General features: G+C 44.7%; 1 protein-coding gene across 1 annotated transcript; it reads right to left on the bottom strand.

The window, feature by feature from the left end:
* Window positions 1–3,912: 3,912 nt before the first annotated feature.
* Window positions 3,913–22,822, bottom strand: LOC107316765 (mucin-13). Its single transcript, XM_032445807.1, has 22 exons — window positions 22,697–22,822; window positions 20,773–20,832; window positions 20,372–20,513; window positions 19,832–19,888; window positions 18,264–18,490; window positions 17,931–17,991; window positions 17,130–17,193; window positions 15,950–16,003; window positions 15,209–15,347; window positions 14,939–14,998; window positions 14,594–14,653; window positions 14,169–14,225; window positions 13,639–13,758; window positions 12,418–12,524; window positions 11,740–11,798; window positions 10,844–11,004; window positions 9,679–9,804; window positions 8,900–9,008; window positions 7,839–7,876; window positions 6,464–6,551; window positions 5,535–5,736; window positions 3,913–5,012 (listed from the first exon to the last, which is right to left on the bottom strand). Exons 1-22 carry the CDS (start codon window positions 22,752–22,754, stop codon window positions 4,965–4,967), a joined length of 2,097 nt encoding a protein of 698 aa, XP_032301698.1. The 5' UTR covers window positions 22,755–22,822; the 3' UTR covers window positions 3,913–4,964.
* Between the last annotated feature and the right edge of the window lie 2,895 nt (window positions 22,823–25,717).

Raw genomic sequence — 25,717 nt, 5'->3', positions numbered from 1 at the left:
TCCAGCCTCGGTCTTTTGCTACTGAAGAGCAACACCAGCACTCCCTGCTGCCGAGAGGAAGCATTGCAGAAATGCAGAGCAGCAGAGGAGGGCACCTGGAAACTTGTTTTCGAGTTTTGTCCCTCTCCTGCATATAAATAAAGAAAAAAAGAAGGGGGTTCAGAATAAATCTCTGTGCCTCGAACCTCCCTCATGGGAAAGCTCAACTGGAGCACCTCGTGTCTTCACATTCTTACACTCCGTGGGCAAGCCTGGAGCTGCTGGGGTGAGGAAGGAGGGAGGTACCTGGGGGAGATCCTTCACATGCCCCCAAAAGAGCCAAGTGTGTCAACATGAGTCCTTCAAACATGTAATGCACACAACTCCAGGTGCAGTGTGGGGAACATGGGCAGGCTGGGCGGCACTTGGCTGCCTGAATAGCTTTTTATAGAGGGGTTACTGAGGTGCTGATTTGATGGGTGATGGAGGTCTCTGTGGTCACCCCAAGAAATATAACCCCATCCCTGAGGTTAAGGAGCACATCGAAGGAGCGGACATCGGCTCCCCAATGCTGAAGTGCAGGAGAGGGTTAAAATCAGCATCATGCTGTGCCTGTTAATGGTTAACCCCAGCTCACACTGCTCATTAAAAGGTTCTGCGTTTCTTGTGGCCATTCATGCAACTGTGAAGAGCCAGCGCCATCTCGTGGCAAGGACTCCGCCAAGCTGCAGAGTGAACAGCCTGGAGGCTCGTCCAACCCCGCAGCCCTGCCTGGGATGTTAAAATATACCCTCTCCGAGCATCTCATCCCGACTAAACTCGAATCGCTTTGATTCTTGCTACAGGAGAGCTCCGAAAACCAAGAGCATAAAGCACACGCAGAATGGAAACCCCAAAGAAGTTTCCTTTATGTGTGCATATGTGGGAGAAGCATCATTAAATATGACTTACTGAGGCAGCAGGTGGAGGCTGTTAATGATATTAAGACCTAAGTGTTTCTTGCTATGGCCTCTGTCATGGCAGCTCCCTAGTTTGGTTAATCAGCCCTGAAAAGGGGCCTCTGTAGACTGCAGATTTGGGACAAAGTCATGCTTATGCAGCAGGCTTTTTTTCCTCCTGCCTACACCCAGTTATGCATGACGAAAGCAGAGGCTGAAGTTCCCTAATGTTTAACCAGGTGCTGCCAGAAGAAGCTTTTCCTAATATCCAATCTGAACCTCCCCTGGCACAACTGCAGGCCATCACCCCTTGTCCTGCCAGACAGAGACTGGAGAAAAATCTCTTTTCCCCTGGCAAATCCCTGTCACATTGGGTGGGTGCTGTGGGACAGTGTCCAGGACCTGGGGAGTTGCTTCATGTTGGTGCTGTCAGAACCTGTCACCGATGGCTCAGTACTGGGTGCAATGTCCCCATGCTGCTGGCTGCACCCTTCCTTTGCATCCCTTGAGTCCCTGATACTGGGTATGGGTCACTTATTAACAACCACCATGTCTATTAGACCTTATTTCTCCTGTTACTTATTTACTCCAGCGACTTTCCTTTACTCCTACTGTCTCTTTCCTTCATTCCCTATTTGCTTCTTGGTGGGCCGGCTCATCCAGTGAGCCCACTGCAAAGACTGTGGGGGATGTGGGAAGCTCCCAGCATCTCTAGCAGCAAAAACAGAACCACGGAATATCTCAAGTTGGAAGGGACCCATAAAGAATATCAAACCCAACTTCTGGCTCCACACAGGACCACCCAAAATTCAAACCCTGTGTCTGAGAGATGCTCTTAGAACCGCAGCAGTTTGGGGCCATACCCACCACCCTCTGATACAAGACCTTTATTTCAGAGCAGTATTTTACCAGCAGTTGGAGCATCATCCTTTTGCAAGTCACTTGCTGAATTCTTTTTTCAGCCTTGTGTCCAGTGCTTGCAAATGGAGCAGCTTTGCCCAGTAAATGTTCCTTGGAGGAATTAATTGACTTCATCCAAGTTTGGGGAGCATGAGCTGAACGTAAAGGTTTGTGTAAAAATTAATTTCTTTAAAAAAATCAACAACTACCTAAACCAAGCCCTGAAAACATTAGTCTAAGAACAGGGAAGGCCATAAGACACGTAGGTCACACATAATGGGAAATAAAGGCTGAAAAAATAACTGTTGTTCCTTCAGGTGGAAGGAGTGCTAGAGTTCATCCACAAAACAGCAAACAGCTGAGGTCAAAGAAAGTTGAGGAGTGAAAATCAACGCTCTGGGGAAGCACCTTATCTTTATTGCTCACCCTTACCAGCTAGTGACTGCAACCTGGGTCATCATATACAGTATCGGTGTAAAACCAGCCTCATAAAGTAACCAAGGTGCTTTTTCACCAGCAGAAAGTTATAAAAATGCAAAATACTTCCTGCTCCCAGGCCTGGAAGGAGCTGCCTTTCACATACAATCATAGAATCATTAAGGTTGGAAAAGATCACTAAGATCATTTAGTCCAGTTGCCAGTGCCAAAGTGTCTCCGAATAAAGTCAGCACAACACACGACTGAAGGGACCCCAATACCTCCATACAAACCTACAGTTGCTGACTCTTCTATTTAGCATTCCCTGTGCAGATGTGCCAAGAAACCTCTCTAGCATAACTCCCAGTCTAGGACAAAAGCACGTGGCAGAGGACAAAACAAGACACCCCATGTCGCAGGAGAGCAGGAGGGTGGCAAAGCCTAGGACCTGCCTGGAGGCTTTGCCATGCCTGCAGCACATCCCCTCTCAAGCTGTAGGGTGAGGATTTCTCCAGTGCCCAGCTGGGTCTGGAGGATGTGCAACTGGAATAATGCACGCAGCAGGCAGTGGTCCCAAAACACCACTAAGGGCCACTTTCCATGTTCACATCTCACAGCACAATTACACTTTGGTAACAGCCAAAGAGAAGAAGTGAAATATCTGAAGGTTTGCAGTTTCGGTACAGAATTTCAGTCCTGACAAAACAGCTCTCCCAGCCTTTGAAATGTTAAAGAGCAATAGGTCTATTCCAGTATCTGATGGCCCCTCCCTAGCACAAGGTAATGGAGCTGGCAGAGCTGCAGAAACCAGCTTTGAATAAGAGCAATGCTGCCTCCTCGGCAGTTAAGTGACGCAAACACCTGACTATTTTGCCACTTCTACTATCAGTGGCACTGAATTTGTACATATATCACCCCCAATAAAGTTTTACAACATTGGGTTGTGGCTATTGTAAAGCCTTGCCTTGCAACAGAGTAAGAGAGAACACTTTTAAAACCCTTTCAAGTAGAGCAGCAGGCTCCTGTCATAGGTGTTTTAATGGGTCCTCTAAGCACTCAGCTGTGCAAATGGGAAGTGTGTCCCAGTGAAAGGCCAAGATACACGGGCTGTTACTTCTGATGTAAATAAATCTGTTTGTTAGATTACCACTAACAAGGAGGAGATGTCCAAGCAAAAGAAGTTGGCCGAACAAAGTCAAACCTACACTGACCTTAAAGACTGCTTGCCATTTGCTGTCTCTGCATCCCATCTGGTCATCAGTACCTCATCCCCTTGAAGCCCCCATGAAAAATCAGGAAGTAGCATGCTCAGAAAAAAAGCTGGGAAAAAAAAAAAAAAAAAGACCAAATTCCCACCATCCTTTGAATAACATGTCAAAAATAGCTAAATCCTGTGAGCTCTGCTTGCACAGAGGAAAAGTCATGTTGTTCACATTGAGATGCATGCAGCCAGAGCTGAGTGGCCCAGGCCACCAGAACCTGCCTCCTGCAGACAAAGATGGCAACAGCCAGCTGGAACAGAGCAGATCTGCCAGTTAAAAACCCAGAAAAGCAAGAGAGAAACTTTCCCCTTTCTCACCAGGCTACCTGTAAACTTGTAACTCGCACAGCTTTCAGCCTAAAATAGTCTTTGAACTTGCAAATAACACCACTGGGCAGCAATGTAAGAAAGCCTTCGTACCTAGGAATGATAATATTTAATAGGAAATATTAACCTGCATACATGAAAAACAAACATAAAATATGAGCTTAAATGATGTTTTAAATGAATATAATCTATAAATATATGTACATTTTTGGACATTATATTCTATATATATATATATATAAAAATATAAAGAAGTACCAACGCCAGTCAACAGATAATGCACGTGTATTCTCCATGAAATGTGGATTTTTTAACAGAATTATTAAGTAATGAAAAAGAAAGATTTAAGATGATTCCATCTAATCTTACAGAATGCAAGAGGAAAAAAAGCGCCAATGTTTTTCACAGCAGCTGAGGTTGTAAAATCAACGTATTTGCATGAGATGGAGAACAACGATGCTTGTTTGAAGATAATGATTTCTGGAGTTGTATTGGGAAGGAAGGCCACATAAAAGGTCAGATGGGGCCATTGTCTCTCACAACAGGTGCCAGCAGAGATCTGAACTGAATGCTATCAGATAGGAAATACTGGGGGGCTGAGGAAGGGAGAAAGACTGGTATAGAAAAGAGAACAATGCTAGGTCCTCACAAATAGAAGTTTTGATACTGTTTGATGTGCCCAAAGCTATGCAGGCAGTCTTTGCCTGAAGCAAGTGAGCACAAATGTAGGCAAAGCTCTGGCAGTGGATGTTTTCAGCATCACATATATTGCACGGACCACCTTTCAGAAGAACTGAAACACAGCAGGGTTAAAATCCTGGCATCTTGTCTACATTCACTTTCTTGTGAACACACTGGTCTCTTGCAAGTCCATAGGAATGGCCAAAGGACCCTTTTTGTTTTGTGGAAGTCCCCTTCCTTCTCCCTACATTCTGCTTTATTTTTATTTTCCCTTATATCAAAGAGTTGCTGTCCTTCTCTTTCAAGTAGGGGTCTTCTTTTAGAAAATCTTCAGAGAATCTTGTACTACAGACTCTGTTGTCTCTGCTGATGAAATAACTGCGTTGGTAAGAGGCTGTGAAGTTCTTTGGTCTGACCCAGTGTTGTGGTCATCGTCCATCCTTCTACTACTGGCCGCTTAGTTATCTGCGTTGCATCCGAAAGCCCTCAGGGTGCCGTGATATTTCATACTAGAGAAAAAGAAGAGTTGTTCTTGGTCAGAAAGCTTCTTTCTCATAATAGTTCAGCAAGTATCACAGAGCATATGGTGACCCTCTCTCTAAGCCCTCATGGGAAACCAAATGTATTTTCATCAGTGAAAATCTGACATCTTTGGAAAAATGGAAAAGCCCAAATGCACATGAAACTGAACAACTAAATAACTACATAGGTATTTATTTATTTATTTATTTTTCCATTGGTTGCTTTTTAAGAGCTCTCTTTTAAACATTAGGTTTCTGTGTTGCTTCTGTTGTGGTCCTATGACATAGCAGACCCATGAGCAGCCAGACTGTTGCTTTAACCCTTGCTTTTCACAAATGCCTCCCATGACTCAAGAATAACCCCTAGGGCTCTAAAAAAACCTTCATGAGATGTGTGCTATCTTTGTAATAGAGAGGAGGGACAAGAGTGAAGCTTTGGTTCTGATTTCAGTAGCCCACAGCACCACAATTCAGGAACACAGTTCTTGTAGGCTTGTGTGAAACACTTACCAAGTCATCATAATCCCTCTCCACAAAGTCACCTCTGTTTGAGGAATGCACCTCGTAAGGGTTGTTTGGCTGATACCCTGGGTTCGCGTGGCCAGAAGTGGTCTGGACCCTGGGGAAGATCCTGTTCTCTTCAGAAGTATTTGAGTTGGAGTTTCTTGGCTTTATCAACCTCTTTTTCTCCGGATCATGACTGTGCTTGGCTCTTCAAGAGGAAACAGAAGAAGAAAGGAATCTTTACCTATTCAGTTGTCCCTTACATCTTGTTTTGAATGCCCAGTAATGTTCAGAAACATGCCTTGGATTTTTCTATCATACATAGTGTAAAACACCTAGTTGTCAGTGACAGAGTGCAAAGTTTGGCATCTCTTATCACATATGGGGATAAGCTGCAAAGAGAGACTGAGGGGAACACTGACCTCTTCCATCTGATTGATGGAGGTTCCTTGATCACCACCAGCCCTAACTGACTACTGAGAGGAAGAAATAAGACATCTTTTACATCCAGTTTAGGAAAGCTGCCTTCCTGCCTGCAGCTAAAGCTTCAAGCTCAAATGATGAATTTGAATTGCTTGTGATCACAAGCCCATCACACTGCACTAGCCTGTGCACCCACTGGTGACCTATGCTTGCTATGGATGACCTATGCCACAAGGCTATGAGGCCTTGTGGGAATCCTTACCTGGACAGCACTGAAAGGAAAGACAGGCAAGATGCTGAAGCTTGTATGGTTTGATTCACAGCAAAAGAATAAATGATTCTGGGGAGAGTCCATGGATGAAAGCAAATCCTAATGACTGCATGACTTAGATGAACTTGTCTGCCCAGCTAGGCATGCAACCACATTTGCATTTTGAGATCTAAATTTCTCCTTTGTTCTCTAGGAACACGCAGCAATGGAGCTTCTATTCAGTTGTCAGAAATACTCTTACCTTACTGAAACAACTGAGACTGCTACCACTAAACACAAGATAATGGCTCCAAACACTGTGCCCACTATTATTAGGATGAGTTCTCTATCTGGAAAAACAAACAAACAAACAAAGAAAAAGCAATTGAGAACTCATAGCAAATACTGAAGACCAAGTCCTGTTTCTTTCCTCCTGAATTAAAGAATGAAGAAAAAAGATGTTATTCATTCCTAGGTTCCTGACGCTGCCTTAGTACAGCTGTCGATGTGGATAAAGAATGCATGTGCACAGCAGATGCACAACATTAAACTACCAACTGTGCCATGGCCAGCAGAACAATCTGGCACATTCAATCACAGCGGGGGCATGTAAGAAGACAACAGGGACCATAGTTTCTCCACAGAATGTTATGCCAAAGACAGGTGTAACGTATCCGTGATTACTGCTCAGCAAACATTAGTGCACACCAAGTGCCACATGAGGAAGTCTGGGTTATTCACAGAGTTTATTACTAAAGGGTCTTAAATATGTGTTTGAATTCCCAGTGTGTGTAATGATTTTGTTCATATTTAGTACTTTAATTTGCTTTACGAAAAATGCATAAAGATTTCCAAAGCTTTGTCAGAAAACATATGTTCCATGGGATTACAATATCCTTCCTGTCAAACATTGACACCTGGTAAGTTATTCTGTGCTACACTGCCACCATTAGCCAATCTACAACATTTGTAGGCATAAAACAAAGACCTGAAGATCTCATACTTGTAAATAGAGGGATGTTAAACATTTACTAGTTTAAGGATGCAGCAGTGTGAGAATCTGCCAAGGAGCAGCATGGGGATATACTTTCTGCTTAAACAGTGCCAAGTCACTGCGGAAGCAAAGAACCTCAAACACTTGTTTTTTCAATCTGCCTTTGACTGTGATAGATGCTGAGATTAGCATCTGAGATTAGGCACACATAAACACTAGCTGGGATGAAGGATGTCCTAATTTATATAACAGAGAGTCTATGGAAGGTGCAAAGAACAGCTGTAAAACAGACTCGGTAAATGGAAAAAGCTTTGGAAGTCCAGTCTGGTTGGCTTGTTCCATTAAGGATAACCCAGCTGGGGCTATCTTACCAGTATAGGATACTAGATACCATGCAGTGCTTGCAAGCTAAAGCACAAACAAAAACCAGCTTTGCAAATACCCTGCATTTGACTAAAAGCTATTGGGCTTAATGCAGATCTCATTAGAGAAAACACTACCATCTATTTGAACATGAGATTCAAGGAATTACTCTTCCAAGCAACAGTGGAATTTTACTAATCTTTTTCAAGGCTGCTACTTGTCATTTCTGTTATCTCAGGCAGGTTAAACATTACAGGTTATGTTTCCATGCTGTACTTACTATTCTCACAGTTTGCTCCAGAGTAGCCCACTGGACACCTACATGAGAGGAAAAAAAAAAAGAAGATCATGTCATTCAGCAGGTGATCACAAAACAATACTGTATTTCTACACGTTAGCAGAAATTCCAGCAAGGCGCAGCCATCACAGGTTTCTTCTTTCATTCTATCTTACTATTAAATTGTTTTGTTTTTAGAGGAAAACAATCTGAGATTTTTCTGAATGATTTGTGAGCTGCACGCTCAAAGTTCCAGGTTCACAGCCTGGAAAAATGTTAAGAGGGACTCATTTCTCCATGGAATGAAGCCCTGCATTTCTATGCTACTTGGAACTGCAACCTACCACTGAAAAGTACTGTCTTCTTTAAAAGCCTCAACATCAGGTCTGTAAGGACTTGTAGCTCTTTATCTTCCTTCCATAGCTGTTCCTTAAATTCAGAACATGTTGAATTTAAGGTAAGAAGAGATTCTGTTCTGCGTGAAGCAGAAACAGCAAAAAGTGCCAAATAAACAGACCTGGAGAGTGAGGTGCCACTGCCGATCTGTGGGAGCAGAGCCCAGATGGTGACCTACTCAGCTTCACCAGCAAACAGCCCTGCTCTGTTCTGATCCTGAGCTGCCAGCAATACTCACAGGGGGAAAAATTAAGATGAAATCACACAGGCCTGAAACTTATCAGGGAGCAGAATCCCCACTGGTGCCAGGGGAAATTTTTCAAGGATTTAAGGCAACTCTTGCACTACTGCTTGTTGCTTCCTGAATGTTTCAGAATACCAGTCCCTATGGCTCAGTTACTTCAGACAGAATAGCGTATATTTATGGGCTATCCCACAAAATGAGCGTGAGGTCCTCCTTGATTTTCCTCCGGGGTATTACAGGTGCATGCCAATAGTTAATGCCAAGCACTTAAACCACCACAACCTGTGATACTGTGGGGATATGCCCACCTGTTAATCACCTCGGCTGCAGGTTGATCTAGACTGAGGGCAACCCTGTTTTAGCTGTTATTCATCCCTAACTTTACTAAGAATGCAGGAACATGGGGAAAAAGATGAATGCTCACCTTACACATTTTTTACCCTCTTCTTTAAAGTTATCCATGCATTTGCATTCTGGAATATTATTACTTCTGTCACAGATCTTGTTTTCGTCTGCCGAACAGTTCGCACAGTCTGTATTATTAGAAGGAAAAACACAGAGTGAATTGAATATAGCCCCGCAAAAAATCAACCTTGTGGAGCACATCTTGGAAGCATTTCTATTTTCTCACCATAGATAAACCCTGGGGCAATTTCCACACATGCCCCTTTCCTTTTTTTCCCCATCAAAGTAAATGCACACACAACTTTGCTGTGCATCAAAGCACCACAACAGCCTTTTTAGGGTTATATGTATATAGAGCAGAATACGAAACATTAAAGCACAAAATTAGAAGTAAACAGTCCTTGCTCATAGATCAGAACTGGAATCTTGCTAAGTTGCATCTTACAAAGGCTATCCAATACTCCTGTAGGTTGGCCTCACAGCATATGATCTATAAAGAAAACGATCTAAGATCACATGTAGACAAGTTAGGAGCTGAAGGCCTGCACCACACAGCATCTCTCTGGTCAGAGTGTTGTCCACTCACTAATTTCAGTGTTAATTTTCTCAAACTTTAGTGATTTGCTCTGTTGGATGGTTATGGATGTGTTCCAAATGAAACGTGGGAATGCATTCCTATGGCTTGCTTAATAAGACACACATCCCCTGATTTTGAGAGCTCAGCATGTTAGAGAGTTCAGAAAGACACAGACAGGGGATGACCAAGTTCATGGATAGATAAAGTAAGACAGCACTTACCTGAGCAAGAATTTATGTCCCAAGGTGTCTTTGTGAAATTTGCTTTGCATACACACTCTGGATATGTACCATTTTTACATACTGTGGTTGCGGCATCACATTGATAAACAGCACATTGGGTTGTACCTTTAAAAGAGAAGCAGTCAGGAAGCAACCTGAGCACTAGTAATATCTTTTCATAAAAAGCAGTGCACTCGCTCAGTAAATCATCGACCAATTTTTTAGCAGTACTGAAGAAAAAAAAACCTCCAAATCCTTTTTCTGGGACAATATTGCAGGTGCTAGGACTGATCCTTTCCTTTCCCTTGCTCTTTGTTGAAGGTCCTGTTTTCACCACAACTTCATACACACTGTTTGTCAGCCTCCCACAACTTCCTGCCTTATCATCCAGGAAGAGAAGTTCTAACCAGAAGCTCACATTTGGAACAATAATTTTCTGACTTGCCTTAAAAAAAGATAGATATATGTGTGTGTGTGTGTGTGTGTGTGTGTATTAATAATATCAGAGGGCACACAGTGGAGGGATGTGCTTGTGCTGGTGTTTCTCCTTCATGCTTGGGATACAGGAAATGTCATGGCTCAGGTGGATACAGTCACCTTGGAGGCCAAACTCTGTCTACAAGCCATGAACTGGACTCATTTAATTGTTAACTGTGCCTTTTGCAAAGGCTACTTTCAAAATAGGAGCATGTTAGACAAAAGAAGATGAGAAAAAACTATGCATCTGCAAAAATGTTCTCCAAGTACTTCACTTCTTTCTAACAAAAGACATTGTTTTAGCATCATCTAGTTGAGTAGCTAATCAGTTAAGGCTCACTTCAATTAATAAAGTCAGTTATGGAGGAATAAGGAAATCTCTGTCCTGTTCCAACAATAAAACAGTGGCTTGTTATGAAAAGTAAAAGACGTGAGATTTCTTATTTAGGAATAATTAATTTCCTCCACATGCCCACATAGGGGGTAGAAAGCTTTGGTAAGACAAAAAATCCCAATATTGAATGATTGAATCTACAATGTCACCCAAGTTTGAACACTTAGCTCCTTAAAATCCACAAAGCTTACGCTCTGATGGGCTCTGCTGCATACAGAAGAGTTGTTACCAATTTTTAAGATAGGAATCTCTGTGTCTACCAATTATTTACTTCCACAGCAAGGGACTACGTACTTGTGTACCCACTCACGTAGCTTGGATCTTTTTCTACTGCTCTGATTACTGCATCCGTAACTTCAGCATCGGTCTCATTTGTGTCTTCCGTGAAGATGTTCATCACTGTTGCAGTCACTACATTATTACCACTTCTAGTTTTTGTATCTTTTTCTGTATAACTGAGAAGTACAGAAAGCATCATTTTAAAGTCTCAGACAGCACATACAGATAGCAAGTTACATGCAAAAACAACAGATTTCTTTCATCCCCTAACGCGTGTAGTTGCTAAGACCTGAAAATGAGTTCAGTCCTTGCTCATGAATCCATTAATGGCCACCCTCCTTTACATCCAACTGTAAAAGAGTCTCATGTGAGTAAAAGCTGTTGAATTTAATGCTAACATCATAGCTCCCTTGTGTGCTGTCAGCTTGAATCTGATGTTTTTATACTGGTTTAGCCTCAAAGCATCTGCAGCATGGAGGACTTCATCCACTAGATCCTAAGTTTTGCATGGTCTTATCAGCATGTGGTGCCATCTAGGATGGACGTGGAGAACCTATCCTGAAAGACCAGGAGGATAATTCATGTCTGCAAGGAAGTCAGAAGGGCCAGATAACACAGGGACAAACTGAGTAGTTAGTGGCACAGTGCTGTATTCTACATGGTGTTAAAAGTGGAAGATCCTCTGTGGAGCTGCCTCAGCCAGCCCACCACACAGACTTGTTGGAATAAGGTAAAAAATGGGGCAGGAATTTTAAAAATACTAAATGAATGGCTTCATTTAATGGGAGTCAGACAGCACTCAGCTCAGCCCATATCTTTTCTTTGACGACGTAACTCACTGGAAGCTAATTAAATGGAAGCACACAAAGCAAACTTCACACACTGTGGAAAAAACAAACTGTTATACTTACTTCACTTCCACGATGACGGTCTGCCTGTAGTCTGGCATATTTTCAAAAGCTTCCTCAAACTATAAAAGATAAATGAATATCATCAGCTCCCTGGCAGAGGTGCACACCTTTCTTACTTTGAGAAAACGACCTCATACCAACAGAACAATATAAGTTAAACAGTTCATCCTATTTCTCCAGGAAAACCCCTACAAGAATGTATCTATAATCACCGGATGCTCAGTGTGTGTAATATCCATTTAATTAATGAAATTAAAACATTAATACTGTTTTGCTCATAGAAAAGGTTGTTATTTAGGTATTTAACAGCAGATAGCAGAAACTAGACAGTTCTGAAAACTTTGGCTTCATCCAGTGATTTCTGGAGAGGGAATTGCAAAAGATACAGAACAATTTATACAAGGGCTTCCCAAAAGAGAAGTGGCACTGCAAACACAGGTATTGCTTGGCCTCAGGTACATCCCTTCATGTCAACAAGAACTATACCTGTAGTCATCTGAGGGCAAAGTTCAACTCTTTCATGAATTAGTCTGTGTGAAGCATTCTTTGAAAGAAGTAGATTTCTCAAGTAAAACTACCTTAGACTCCACATTAAAGGCTGCTTGCATCCCCTCTGTCTGCACCACATTCAGAAAAACATGAAACATGCAGAAAAGTTTAAAAAACAAAGGCACTTACAAATCGTGTTATGTTTTGGACCATCTTTTCATACTCCAATGAATTTTCATCATTAATATTATTACTTAACATCTGATTCACTGTGATGTTCCCTGGAAATACCTGGCCTACAAATAAAAAATAAAATAAAATAAATAAATATATTTTAAAAGGATATCAATTAATCAGAAAACATTCCATAATTTGGATTTCACCTTAGGATTCTTCAGACGTTAAGAAATACAGTGCACAAATCAATATTTACAGTTTGTTCACAGAGGAACTGCTATGGAACAAATGTTTGCTCAATCAGCTCAGCACCATTTGGGCATGTATTCTGGCTCCCTGAAAAGCAAACAGGATCCTGATCTCAACCACAGAATCATTTGAGTTGGAAGGGACTCTTAAAGGCCATCTGGTCCAACTCCTTGCATTAACAGGGACACCCACAGCTCAGCCAGGTGCTCAGAGCCCTGTCCAACCAGACCTTGAACATCTCAAAGGACAGGGCATCTACCACCTCTCTGGGCAACCTGTTCCAAACTGGCAAGACTTTGAAACTGAATAGTATTAAACTATAAGCATGGCCCACAGCTAATAAAACACTCTGAGCTGTTACGGCATTTAGCAAGTCAGATATGTACATTAAAGACTTTAATCCTGCAGCCATAGCTACTAAGCAGCTAACATGGTTCACCATATTTTAAAAAGCAATTCAGTATCTACCTCCTTCTTTAGGCTCACAAATAAATTTGGAGATCCTGCCTGCTGGCATTTACATAAGAAGCCTCATTTGCTCGCTTGCTCTTCAACAGCATCTCAGTTGTATTTCAACAGGACTCTGATGGATGTTTAGCAAGAGAAAAAATCAAGCCAGCCGTTCTGAGGTCTGCAGAGGCTTGGGCTTTTATAAATCTTGGCCATAAATACTGATATCAGGGCTGCATTTTCATTTCTTTCCCATTTTTCACATATTTTAATCTCCAGAATGCCTGACACTCAGGGAACACAGCTTCTTTTCCTTGCACATTAACCTCTTTGATTGTTACTGGTTTGTGAGATAACAATCTAGGTCACTGTAGCAGTGGCTGTCTGCAAAGTAAGGCATTATTCAGCAGTTACTTTCCCAGACTGATTATGTTTTCAGTTATAACATGAGAACAACTTGCACAGGAAGAAAATTTCACCAAAGCAGTTATCTGCAAAATACCTAAAAACACAGATTGCCATCCTGCAACTCACCTATGTGACAATTGTAGCGGTAGTAGTAGAACCCATATGGGCAGTGGCATAAATAAGTAGTATTCAGAGGGACACATGTAGACAGTCGTCCTCCACAAGGACTGGGTTTGCACAACTCCACTGATACAAAGACCAAAGATGTTGATGTCAGAATTTGTACAAGATTGCAATAGTCAGCAGACGCAGTCCATTAAAACAGTACAGGTCATATTCTAATAAAAGAAACTACCAGGGTGCTTTGAAGAAGGTGAATGCAACTGCACTCCTCACTGCTCAGATGAAATCACTAGCCACAGCAGGCCAAGGAAGAAAAGGAGGGGACATGTGGGCGGCAGCAGGCAAACCAACCCAGCCCATGGGCTCTCCTGGGCCCTGACTTCACTCCAGCCTAGCTTGTCTGTGGTCTCTTTTCAACAAAACCCAGGACTTCAGCATGTCCCCCACAAGGACAGCACATTACCACCAAGATCAGCTGCACTTGTGGAACAAACTGGACCCAGTCACCAGCACACGCATCTCAACATCCTTACCAAGTGTTGGAGGTGCAGAAGTGGTAGAAGTTTCCAGAGGTGTTGTAGACGTGTTTCCTGATGAAAGGAAAAGAACAGACATGGCAGCACTATTTCAAGCTGTGGGGAGGAAATCTTTTGAGTCATAAATATGTTTTCAGGACAAACTCAGATTAGATAAGGAGCAGACATGTGTGGTCCAGTGTATCAGCCATGGGCAATCATGCATTGCCTTGCAATAACTCCCTGCACTTCTTCACTATACCATTGGGGAACCACTGTGTGTTCCTTCTTTGACCAGGCTCCAAAGAAGCACAACAACTTCCTGCATTTCTTGATAAGTGTGTACCCTCTGGGCAGGAAGACACAGTGCTGCTTGTGCTCTCTGTAGCTCCTGCAACTGAGGATTGCTCGCACAGAGGGCTGAAGGGAATTTTCATAATTACCTTGTGTTACTGGTGAAGAAGGGACCATAGTAGCATTCCCAGTTGACGCAGTTGTATTTCCTGAAGAAGGAAAAGGACATGATAGCAATACATCATGTTGTGGGGAAAAAAATCTCTTGAGTAACCATTTTTTTTTTTCAGGGCAGTTGCAAATTAGATATGAAGTGGAGTTGTGCAGCACCAAGTGGAACAGCCCTGGGCAGCCCTACACTGCCTTGTTCCAAGGAGCAACATCATTAAATCCCTACACTTCATCACAACCGTTAGCCAACGGGGGCTCTGTGGACACACAGGAACTAATTAACATCCTCCTAAGGGTCAGCCAGCAGGATTTCCCATCCTTACCGTCTGTTGATGGTGTTGTAGAGATGGCAGAACTGTTCCCAGGACTTGTAGGTGTGGTTTCTGATAAAAGGAAAAGAAGAGACGTGCTAGCCATGCTTAGTGTTGTCAGTGGACCAGCCCTGGGCAGCCCTGCACTGCCTTACTACAAGGAGCCACTACAATATCTCCCTGCACTTCTTCCTTAAAGTTTGCCCACAGGGGCTCTCTGTGCACCACCAGGATCCAAGTAACACCCTTCACTGCTTTACCCGTGGGCTTTCCCATCCTTACCGTCTGTTGATGGTGTTGTAGAGTTGGTAGAACTGTCTCCAGGACTTGTAGGTGTGGTTTCTGATAAAAGGAAAAGAAGAGACGTGGTAGTTATGCTTAGTGTTGTGTGGAAGAAATCCCTTGTGGAACCCCTGTGTGTTCAGGAGCACCTCAGATTGAAGCTTTGGATTGAGTAGGCCAGCTCAGGAAAGCTTGCACAGCCTTTGAGCTGCTATGGCTCATCTGCCTCTGCAATGAAAGGGGCTCTGGGTCCCTCTGCACAGATCCATAAACACAGACACCTTCCCCACAAAGGCACTGCTTCCCACCCTGCTCAGCTGCACTCACAGGCCACATCAGCCCCACTCACTGGCACACTCCCTGCAGAACAGCTCCCCACATTTAACCCGATAGCTCTGAGCAGTCAGTGCTGTCTGACAGTGCAGCACGAGGGCACCCACCAGTGGTTCATTCCCTGCACATGCTCTACCCCTGAGCATGTCTTCCTCTCTGTTCTTCTGCAGGGATTCTCTGTGGCAACCACATTCTTTTGAGGTACTGGGGCGGCTGATGGGATAACTGGTTACCATCCAGCAGGATGGATGAGCATGACATGTTCCCCATGCAGATAGAGAAAGTAATGGCACCTCCAACCAGGGAGGGGAACAAATCACTGCCTGTGGGGGTTCTGGAGCTGCTTGCCCTGAGTAGCACTAGAATGTCCTCATGAACTGATCCAAGAAAGGGATTTTCCATCCTTACCTGTTGCGGTGATCCAGATATGGTAGATGATTCCACAGTAGTTGAGTTGGCTTTCTGATGAAGGCAAAAGAAGACAGGGTATCACGACTTAAAGACTGCATGAAACAGAGCTCAGAGTGAACCGACTGGGACGGGAGGCTATGGCTGGTTATTGGTATGGCCATGCATCTGGTTGTACAGCAGTCAGCCATTAGGCTGTCCATAGCACTGATGTCTCTTCAGACTTACACACCCATGATCTCTTCCCCCATTGTCCAGGCTTGAGCACATTCCCCAGGAGCACATGGCATTTCCTCAAGCTCAGCTGCACTCACTGGCCATAGCTGGCTCAGTCACCAGCACACGGATATCATCTGCCAAAGGAAGATTCTCCCCCATTCAAAGTGCATCGTGTTCTGCATGGACAGCGCCAGCTGCTAGAGCTGGCAAGGGCACCCACCAGCCCAAGATTTTGCTCCCCATGACGGCCTGCTCTGATGTACACATTGGGAAACATCACAGCTGCATCTGTGTCTGTATCTGCACGTATGTGCAAAAAAGTCATTGCTTGTGGTCTGACCAAGGAGGGTAATACCCTTTTTCCTTCCCAAAGCATGCTCCAAAGAACCACAACACCTCCCTGCATTTCTTGACTAGGGTCTGCCCTCTGTGCAGGGAGACGCAGTGCTGCCCGTGGTATCTGCAGCTCTTGGAACTGAGTAACGCTCTCATAGAGAGCTGATGAAGGGACATTTCATAATTACCAGGTGCTGCTGATTGAAGGAGTGGCAGATAAATTTTCCCAGTTGTTGTAGATGAGTCTCCTGAAGAAGGAAAGAGACATGATAGCAGCACTTCTTGTTCTGAGGGAGGACATCTCTTGAGTCACCCATTTTGTTTTCAGGACAGTCTCAGATTAGATATGGTGGCAGTGGGCTGGGGGGAGGGCGGTGGGGGGGCCGGATGGCCGCGCAGGGGGAGCGGGCCCAGTGGACCAGCCACTGGGCAGCCCTGCACTGCCTTACTACAAGGAGCCACTGACAATGATATCTCCCTGCACTGGCTTCTAGTACCCAGGGCTTTGGCACAAAACATCAAGATTAACACCCAGGGGCCGATCTTACGCGCGCACCCCGGAACCACCGGCAATGTCTACCCAGGTAGTCACCTTCCACTGCATTTACCCATGGGATATCCTTACCATTGTTGCACTCGGTGTGTAGGCCTGTCGCAAAACTGTTCCCAAGGAACTTGTAGTGTGCGTTCTGCATAAAGGAAAAGAAGAGACATGGTATTATGCTTAGTGTTGTGGGAAGGAAATCCCTTGTGGAACCCCTGTGTGTTCAGGAGCACCTCAGATTGAATAAAGGAGGACATCAGCTTTGGATTGAGTTGGCCAGCTCTGGGAAGCCTTGCACGGCCTTTGGCTGCTATGGCCCATCTGCCGGTCTGCAAATGAAAGGGCTCGCGGGTCCCCCTGCAACAGGATCCAGAAGCTTCAGGCACTCTTCCCCACAAAGGCACTGCTTCTCCCACCCTGCATGCAAGCTGCTAGCCACAGGCCACATCTAGCCCACTACCACTGGCACGCACTCGCCTGCGAGAACAGCTCCACCCATTTAACCCAATAGCTCTGAGCGAGATCCAGGTTATGTTCTAACAGGAGCAGCACGAGAGGCACCACCAGTGGTTCATTCCCTGTGCACATGCTCTAAACCCGTAAGCATGATCTTCCTCTCTGGTTCGCTGGCAGGGAGCTCTTCTGTTGGCAACACATGCGGTTTTGAGGTGACTGGCGACCATGATGATTAGACTGGACCAGTCCAGCAGGATGATGAGGCGTGACCATGTTCCACGCATGCAGAGAATAAGAAAGTAATGGCAGCATCCAAACCAGGGAGGGGGAACAAACCAGCTGCTGTGGGGGTATCTGGATTCGCTTGCCCTGAGTAGCACTAGAATGTCCTCATGAACTGCCAAGAAGGGATTTTCTCATCCTTACTGTTGCGGTGATTCCAGTGTGGTAGATGATTCCACAGTATTGTAGGTGTGCAGCTTTCTGACTGAAGGCAAAGAAGCAAGAGACAGGTATCACGACTTGAAGACTGCATGGAACAGAGCTCAGAGTGACCGCTGGGTACGTGGGCAGCTTATGCTGTTTATGGAGTGGCCATGCATCTGGTTTATACAGTTAGTCAGCCATTAGGCTGTCCATAACACTCATGTCTGAAAGAGACTTTTAACACACCCATGATTTTTCCCCAAGTTTTACCAGGCTTCGAGCGACGTTCCCCAGCGCAAGCACAATGCATTCCTCAAGCTCAGCTGCACTCACTGGCCATAGCTGGCTCAGTCACCAGCACACGCATATCATCTGCCCAAAGGAAAGATTCTCCCCCATTCAACAGAAATGCATCGTAGTTCTGCATGGACAGTGCAATGCTGCTACGAAGCTGGTAGCGGCACCCAACCAGACCCAAGATTTGACCTGCGCTCCCAGACGGCCTCCTGCTCTGAATGTACACCATTGGAAACATCCAGCTGGCATCTGATGTCTGTAATCTGCACCGTATGTGCACAAAAAAGACATGGCTTATGGTCTGAGGGTAATACACTAACTCCTTCCGAAAAAATGCTCCAAGGAACCACAACACCTTCCTGCATTTCTTGACTAGGGTCTGTCCTCTGTGCAGGGAGACGCAAGTGCTGCCCGGTATCTGCAGCTCTTGGAACTGAGTAACGCTCTCATAGAGAGCTGATGAAGGGACATTTCATAATTACCAGGTGTTGCTGTTGAAGGAGTGGCAGTAATTTTCCCAGTTGTTGTAGATGAGTCTCCTGAAGAAGGAAAGAGACATGATAGCAACACTTCTTGTTCTGAGGAGGACCATCTCGTTGCAGCTCCACCATTTTGTTTTCAGGCAGCTAGTTCTCAATTAGAGTATGGAGGGAGCTGTGCCAGAGCCCAGTGCGACCAGCCCTGGGGCAGCCCTGCACTGCTTGCTCCAATGACACTGCAAGTATCTCCCTGCGACTTCTCTCATGGAATTGTGTCCCACCACACCACTTTCACACCAGGATCAAAGTAAACCACCCTTCACTGCTTTACCCGTGGGATTTTCCCAATCCTACGTCTGTTGTTGTGTTTGTAGAGATGTCAGAATCTGTTCCAGGAACTATGCTAGGTGGGTCTGATAAGGACTGAAGGTGTAGCCAATGCTAGTATTGCGTGTGGATGAACATCTCACTTGTGGACCCCTGGCTGTTACAGGGCACCTCAGATATTGAATAAGGATACAGGGCAGCTTGTGGATGAGTAGGCAAGCCTGGAAGCCTTTGCACGACCTTTGGCTGCCATGGCCCAGCTGCCTCTGCACTGAAAAGGGTTCTGGGTCCCTTTTGCACAGATCCCAGAGTTCAGGCACCTTCCCCACAAAGGCACTGCTTCCACCTGCTCAGCTTGCAACTTCACCAAGGCCACAGTCAAGCCCCACTCACTGGCATCACTCCCTGCAGAACAGCTCCCCACATTTAACCCAATAGCCTCTAAGCAGTCAGTGGCTGTCTGACAGTGCAGCACGAGGGCACCCACCAGTGGTTTCACTTCCCTTGCACATGCTCTACCCCTAAGCATGTCTTCCTCTCTGTTCTTCTGCAGGGACTCTCTGTGGCAACCACATTCTTTTGAGGTACTGGGCACATGATGGGATAAACTGGTTACCATCCAGCAGGATGGATGAGCATGACATGTTCCCCATATGCAGATAGAGAAAGTAATGGCAACATTCCCAACCAGGGAGGGGGAAACAAACCACTGCTGTGGGGGTTCTGGAATCTGGCTTTGCCCTGAGTAGCACTAAAATGTCCTCATGAACTGATCCAGAAGGGATTTTCCATCCTTACCTGTTGCTGGTGATCCAGATATGGTAGATGATTCCACAGTAGTTGTAGTTGAGCTTTCTGATGAAGGCAAAAGAAGAGACAGGGTATCACGACTTAAAGACTGCATGAACAGAGCTCAGAGTGAACCGCTGGGTACGTGGGCAGGGCTTATGGGCTGTTATGGAGTGGCCATGCATCTGGTTATACAGTAGTCAGCCATTAGGCTGTCCATAGCACTGATGTCTCTTCAGACTTACACCCCATGATCTCTTCCCCCATTGTCCTGGCTTGAGAGGCACATTCCCCATGGAGCACATGCATTTCCTCAAGCTACAGCTCTGCACTCAACTGCCATAGCTGGCTCAGTCAGCAGCACACGCTATCATCTGCCCAAGGAAAGATTCTCCCCCATTCAAAGTGCATCGTGTTCTGCCAAGGCCAGAAAGCAGGTGCCCAGAACTGCAATCTCCTGCACTATCTTCCTTTAAGAGTTTGCCCAACTGCAACAGGGCTCTCTGTGGGCACCACACCAAGGGAATCCCAAGCAAACAGCCCTGTCACGACTGTGTTTTACCCATGGGGCCTTTCCCATCCTCTACCATCTGTTTCGTTGGGTAGTCTGTGCTAGAGAGAGTCTTCGTGTCAGAACTGTTCTCAGGACTAGGAGTTGTAGTTGTAGGAGTACTAGGAGTAGTTGTAGTTTCTGATAAAAGGAAAAGAAGAGACGTGCTAGCCATGCTTAGTGTCACTGCCACACAGCCACTGTCCATGCCACTGCCTTGCTCCAAGGAGCTAGATTTGCTTTCTAATGAAGGGAAGTAGCATGGTAGCATTACTTAGTATTGCACTTATGAGATACCTTTAGGACCCATTGTATGTAAGCAAGCATGTGTGGGGTCTGGTGATCCTCAGACTCAATGATTGCCTTCTAAGTGTTTGCCAGTGGGCTTTCTCATCCTTACCTACTGTTGTCAGTATTGTAGTGGTGGCAGGGTTATTTCCAGCTGATGTCTTATTGTCTCCTGAGGAAAGAAAAAGAAAAGACATGGTAACTGTGCTTAGTGTTGTGTTGAAGAAAACCCATGGGGATCCACTGTGTGTTCCCAACAATCCCAAATTAAATGAGGAGGGGGCACTTATGAGATCTACTGTGGACTAGTCTTATTCTGTCCAAGGCACGGGCGCTTCTTTAGACTGACATGCCCATATTCCCAGGCTTGCACATGCACTTGAGAAGTAAAGAAAGCAACTAACACACACGCTTACTGCTCAATTTGTGGTAGCAATGGATCACATGACCTAACTTCAGTCTTTGTTGCTTAATAAATGAGTTAGGAATAAGTACATTAAAACTGAGTTAACGTTGCACTCATCATTTAACCTGGACAGCATGACCTGGAAGTCTCATATATTTGTGGCTAACACTCTTGGCACTAGCAAACTCTTATAGCTTGTATATTAAATACAATACAAATTGCCTTCTCTATATCAGTGTTACATCATTAATGTCTTTAGTCAACAATGATTTGCTTTGTACAGGCTGGCTAACAGCCTTCCAGGAGTACCCTTTGGACTCAGGAAGAATCACATCTGTGTGACTGCAGAGCACATGAGCTGCACTTGGGCTTGGCAGAGGTAACGTAAGCAAAGGTGGCTCTTTAATGGCCCTATCTGCCCAACCCCAACTTTCTGCACCAGGAAACAGGATGTGCCATTGATTCAGGCATTTACCACAGACATAAAGGGATGGATCTTAAGATGCAGATTATGAAACAACAGACATCTGGCTACCAAGCAGAGTAGGCCTTTGTCAGTACTATGCAAATGTACACATCATATAAAGCTTTTACAGTGTTTGCGTAGAATGAAATAGGTTTCTGGTCATGGACAACCTGAGGCAAAATCTACACAAGTCAGTGGAAGACTCTTGTGGCTTTCAGTACTTCTTAGGACAAGATCTTTCAGTCTTACTGTTACTCTCCAAACAGAAAACCAACCAGCTGCCAAGCTTGAAGCCTTCTATGCTTGTAAGTTATGAATCTGATTGTAGTATGTAGTAGATATTGCTGTAAATATATTATATTCACTTGCAGTAGGTAACAGAGACTCAATCTGTCCCCATCTTGTGCAATCTTGGCAGCATCAGTGAAAGTCTTAATTTGGATGGTATCTCTGTATCACTGTCCCTGAAGTAAATGGGATTTCCGGTCCTTTCACAGCTTCAAGTTGCCGCCAAACTCCTCCTACAGCTTTTACAAACTCCCCTGTTACACTTGATCTGTCACTGAATATCAGATACTCTGACCTGTAACCACCAAAATTGTTACAGTGCTAAGAAAACAATTAAGCGGCCTATGGAATGATTCCTGCCCTGTCTTTGAATAGACCACAGGGCAAACCTCTGCCATCCGAGCTGGTGGTGAAGTTCTTGTTAATTAGCTTCAATAGGAGGGGAATGAATGCTTTGAGAGCCAGTACAAGCAGTGCTGCTTTACAGACTGATTGTTTAAGGAGACTCCGTCCGGAAGGCCGGCAGCAGCACTCCTTTCCCTGGGTGCTGGGGTGGAACAGTCACATCTTTTGTGATGACTGTAATAGAGCTTGAATTACCTGGGTTTAGTGTGCAAATCCTGAAAACTGCTCCTGGAATAGGCTGAATTAGGTTAATCACAAGCCCCAGTGCTTTTGCATTGTTCTGTGAACAAGGAGAACTGTTTTCTTGCAGTAACATTTTTCATCACTAATTAATCAAAATCTAGATGTGCTGAATGGTGCGTGGCAACTGACTTCAGTCTCTCAGCAGCTGCTAAAAGCACCAAGTATTCCATTCACTGCAATAGAATAGCTGCCCAGACAAATCCCAAAACAGAAGATAGTGTTTCTTACCTTCTGAAAGGCTCAGCACCAAGCAAAGTATCAGGATGAAGAACACAGAGCGTCCCATTGCAGCTTCTGTTACTGCCGCACTCGCCGCCAAACCTGAGATGAAATGCTTTTCTCTTCCAGCGTCGGCTCATTTAAGGTCCCAGCCACAGGTAGGGAGTTCAGCCCCGAGCTGACGTCATGGTGCTAAGTGGCAAATGACAGATTCAAGCTGTTTTTTTCCTTCCTCCTCAGGCTGGGAGGAGACTTCTGGACCCGCAGTATTCTTCCTGTAAGTTATAGACATTTGAGACCTGTTGACACAAGGAAGTTACTGCTAAATACACTGACACAAACTGACAGGATGCTAGCTATCCCTGCCAGCTTGACAAACCCTTTCAGTGTAATTTAGGTCGAGGGTGCTGTGCAGTCTGTTCTTAAAGGGGAAACAATTATCCCATTCCAAAGCATGCTAAGGATGTACTTAGAGCAGAGTACCTGGGACATATGCACTCACTCCCTTTTCAATACATTACCAGCACAGACAAGCTCTATGCCTCAGACCCCAAACTCTCTATACTTAAAAGCAAAATTCCACACCAAAGCATCCCTTACTGCTCAGCGGGGTGAAAACAAGAGGAAACACCTGCATCTTCAACATTAGCATTGGCTATTTGGGGAGTGATTGCAGATGGTCTATTTGCCTACATATTTGTGCTTTATGGGTCTGTTACAGTGGTGTGACAAAAGAAGGGGGAGCAGGGAGGACAGTCAGCAGCTATTTGGACACCTGGGCAACAGCCCTCCTTTCTTGGGAGTAACTGTGTTTGTGCCTGGGAGACATTTGGAAGCAGGAATGATGAGGCAGGGGCAGGGAGAGTGCAGGAGACCTGGAAATGGGAATTAGTGCAGGAAGTCATTGAGCAAGTAACACAGCCACGACCCAAGAAAAAACTGATGGGTTACAGAAACTTATTGAAATCTCATGTCAGAAAGCTCTGAAAATCACAGAATCGTTAAGGTTGGAAAAGACCACTGAGATCATCCAGCCCAACCATCAACCTGTCACCACTGTGCCCACTAAACCATGTCACTGAGTGCAACAGAATAATTATGTAAAGACCGACATGAGGAAGAAGACCTGTGAACAGCAGCTGTTTCTCCCCAGACAGCTTATTTTCAGCTGCCTCGCCTACCCAAGTTCCCTAGCTCTACAGTGCATTTGTTCTACACATTTGTTCTACATTGTTCTCTAGTAAAACATACCACTTGAAATCAATAGATGCCAAATTGTCCATGGTATGTTGCAGCTCCTCCTTTCCAGGCAAAGATGCCATTGAGCACCTTTCTCCCACTCTGAAGGTCTTGCTGACCCCAGATCCTGCTGCAGCTGCCAGGAAAGCCTTTCTGGGAAGCACACACATATTATCTTTCCATTGTAATCCATGGACAAGAAAAATGAACAACCCATTAGTGTATCCCCACAGTGCCACTTTGGGAGCCTGTGGAGCTGCTCTCTCCTGGCAAATGCCACAGTAAGCAACACGAGCATATTGTTAACAATTTCCAAATGCAAATTGACATCTTGCTTGTAAAACGCCTCTCCCCTTTCTTCACCTGCTTTTGTCTGATCCTGCTGTGCTAACAAGACATGCAGCCTGTGTGCTAATCTAATAATGCATTCAGAAGCTGGCTCTCTGTATGCAGGAGGGTGGGCAAGATCAAAAGCATTACTCAAGCTGTTTGTGCGCTGGGGCTGTCCTCAGCATTTAACTTGTGCTGAACCAGGAAACATCGGTGGCTTGCAAACAGCAACAATGGTTGGGTGCCTCTCTGCCAGCATGAGGAGTGAGCAGCTTCATCCCCCAGTGCCTGCTAGAGAGGCCATAGCCAGGCCCAGGTCTCAGTTATAGAGGCTGTCCTGGTGTCCCTGGGGTGCTGGGGTGGGTTCTGGTCTCACCAGGAAACCTCTGCCACCCTGAGGTACAAACAGAGAGCAGAAGAACAAGGGCATTTCCCAGAGTGCTATCAGAAATGTGCGCTGGAAGTCAGCAGGTGTAGATGTCAATGGCTGAGGGCTGACTACATCAGCTGCTATTGAGTGTGTTGTCCAGATCATGATGACTGTTTTCTGCCATGAGTGCACAAGAGAGGCTGGCATGATGAGGCCACATGTGCCTCTATGCTGCAGATCTGTGGGGGAACTCAGAGATTTGACCATTTAGGAAACCAGGCACAGAGAATTATCAAAACAGAACAACCGATTTCACTGAAACATCATTACCTCTAGTGGAATTATTAAGGAAGTTATTAAGGGCATATTTAGACATTAAATAGTTGACTGCTAGTGCAGACAGACATGCACACGTGCATCACTTCTGATGTCCAATAAAGAATCACAGATAAATTTTTCTTTGAGGAAGTTCTTAACTTACTGTCCAGAAGCTGTAAAACCAAACTGTCATGCGTCAAAGCTCAGATATGGCAAGCAAGAATATAGACCAACAATTACAATGACTTTAAAGTGTGCTATGTTTAGTAACAGACAGTGGTTGTTCACTTGTCTTGATCATTGTTTATGGCAGGAAAACGGTATCAGAGGTGAAAGGTCTTTTCTAATTTTAAGGTACATAGTCATGGCACCATTATCTAACTGTAACCTGAATGTAAGCATGGGGCAATCATGTCATCAGAAGGTTCCTTCATTAGAGAAGGAACAAGATTGTTTTATAGCTATTCACATGCTGGATTACATCTTCCTGTATATTTTTCAGTTCCTTACCAGATTCCCATACATTTTTCTATCTCATGTAAATTTAATTAACCCATGGAGTATTACACACACACAGAATCATTGAATGACTTGGATCGAAAGGGACCTTGAAGGTCACCTAATTCCAACCCCCAACATTTAGAAATGTGTGTCACAAATGGGTGAAGATTCAAACAAACCTGCAAAAAGTCTAAATCCAAATTATATGTATCCAGACTCACCTGCAATCAGGGGAAGAGTATGCAGTTCAAATTCTTTTGTTTACTGGTTCT

This window comes from Coturnix japonica, chromosome 7 (genome assembly GCF_001577835.2).
Source record: "Coturnix japonica isolate 7356 chromosome 7, Coturnix japonica 2.1, whole genome shotgun sequence".
NCBI classification, from domain to species: Eukaryota; Metazoa; Chordata; class Aves; order Galliformes; family Phasianidae; genus Coturnix; species Coturnix japonica.
Note: the sequence above shows the minus strand (reverse complement) of the source record. Positions and strands in the feature narration are given on the sequence as shown.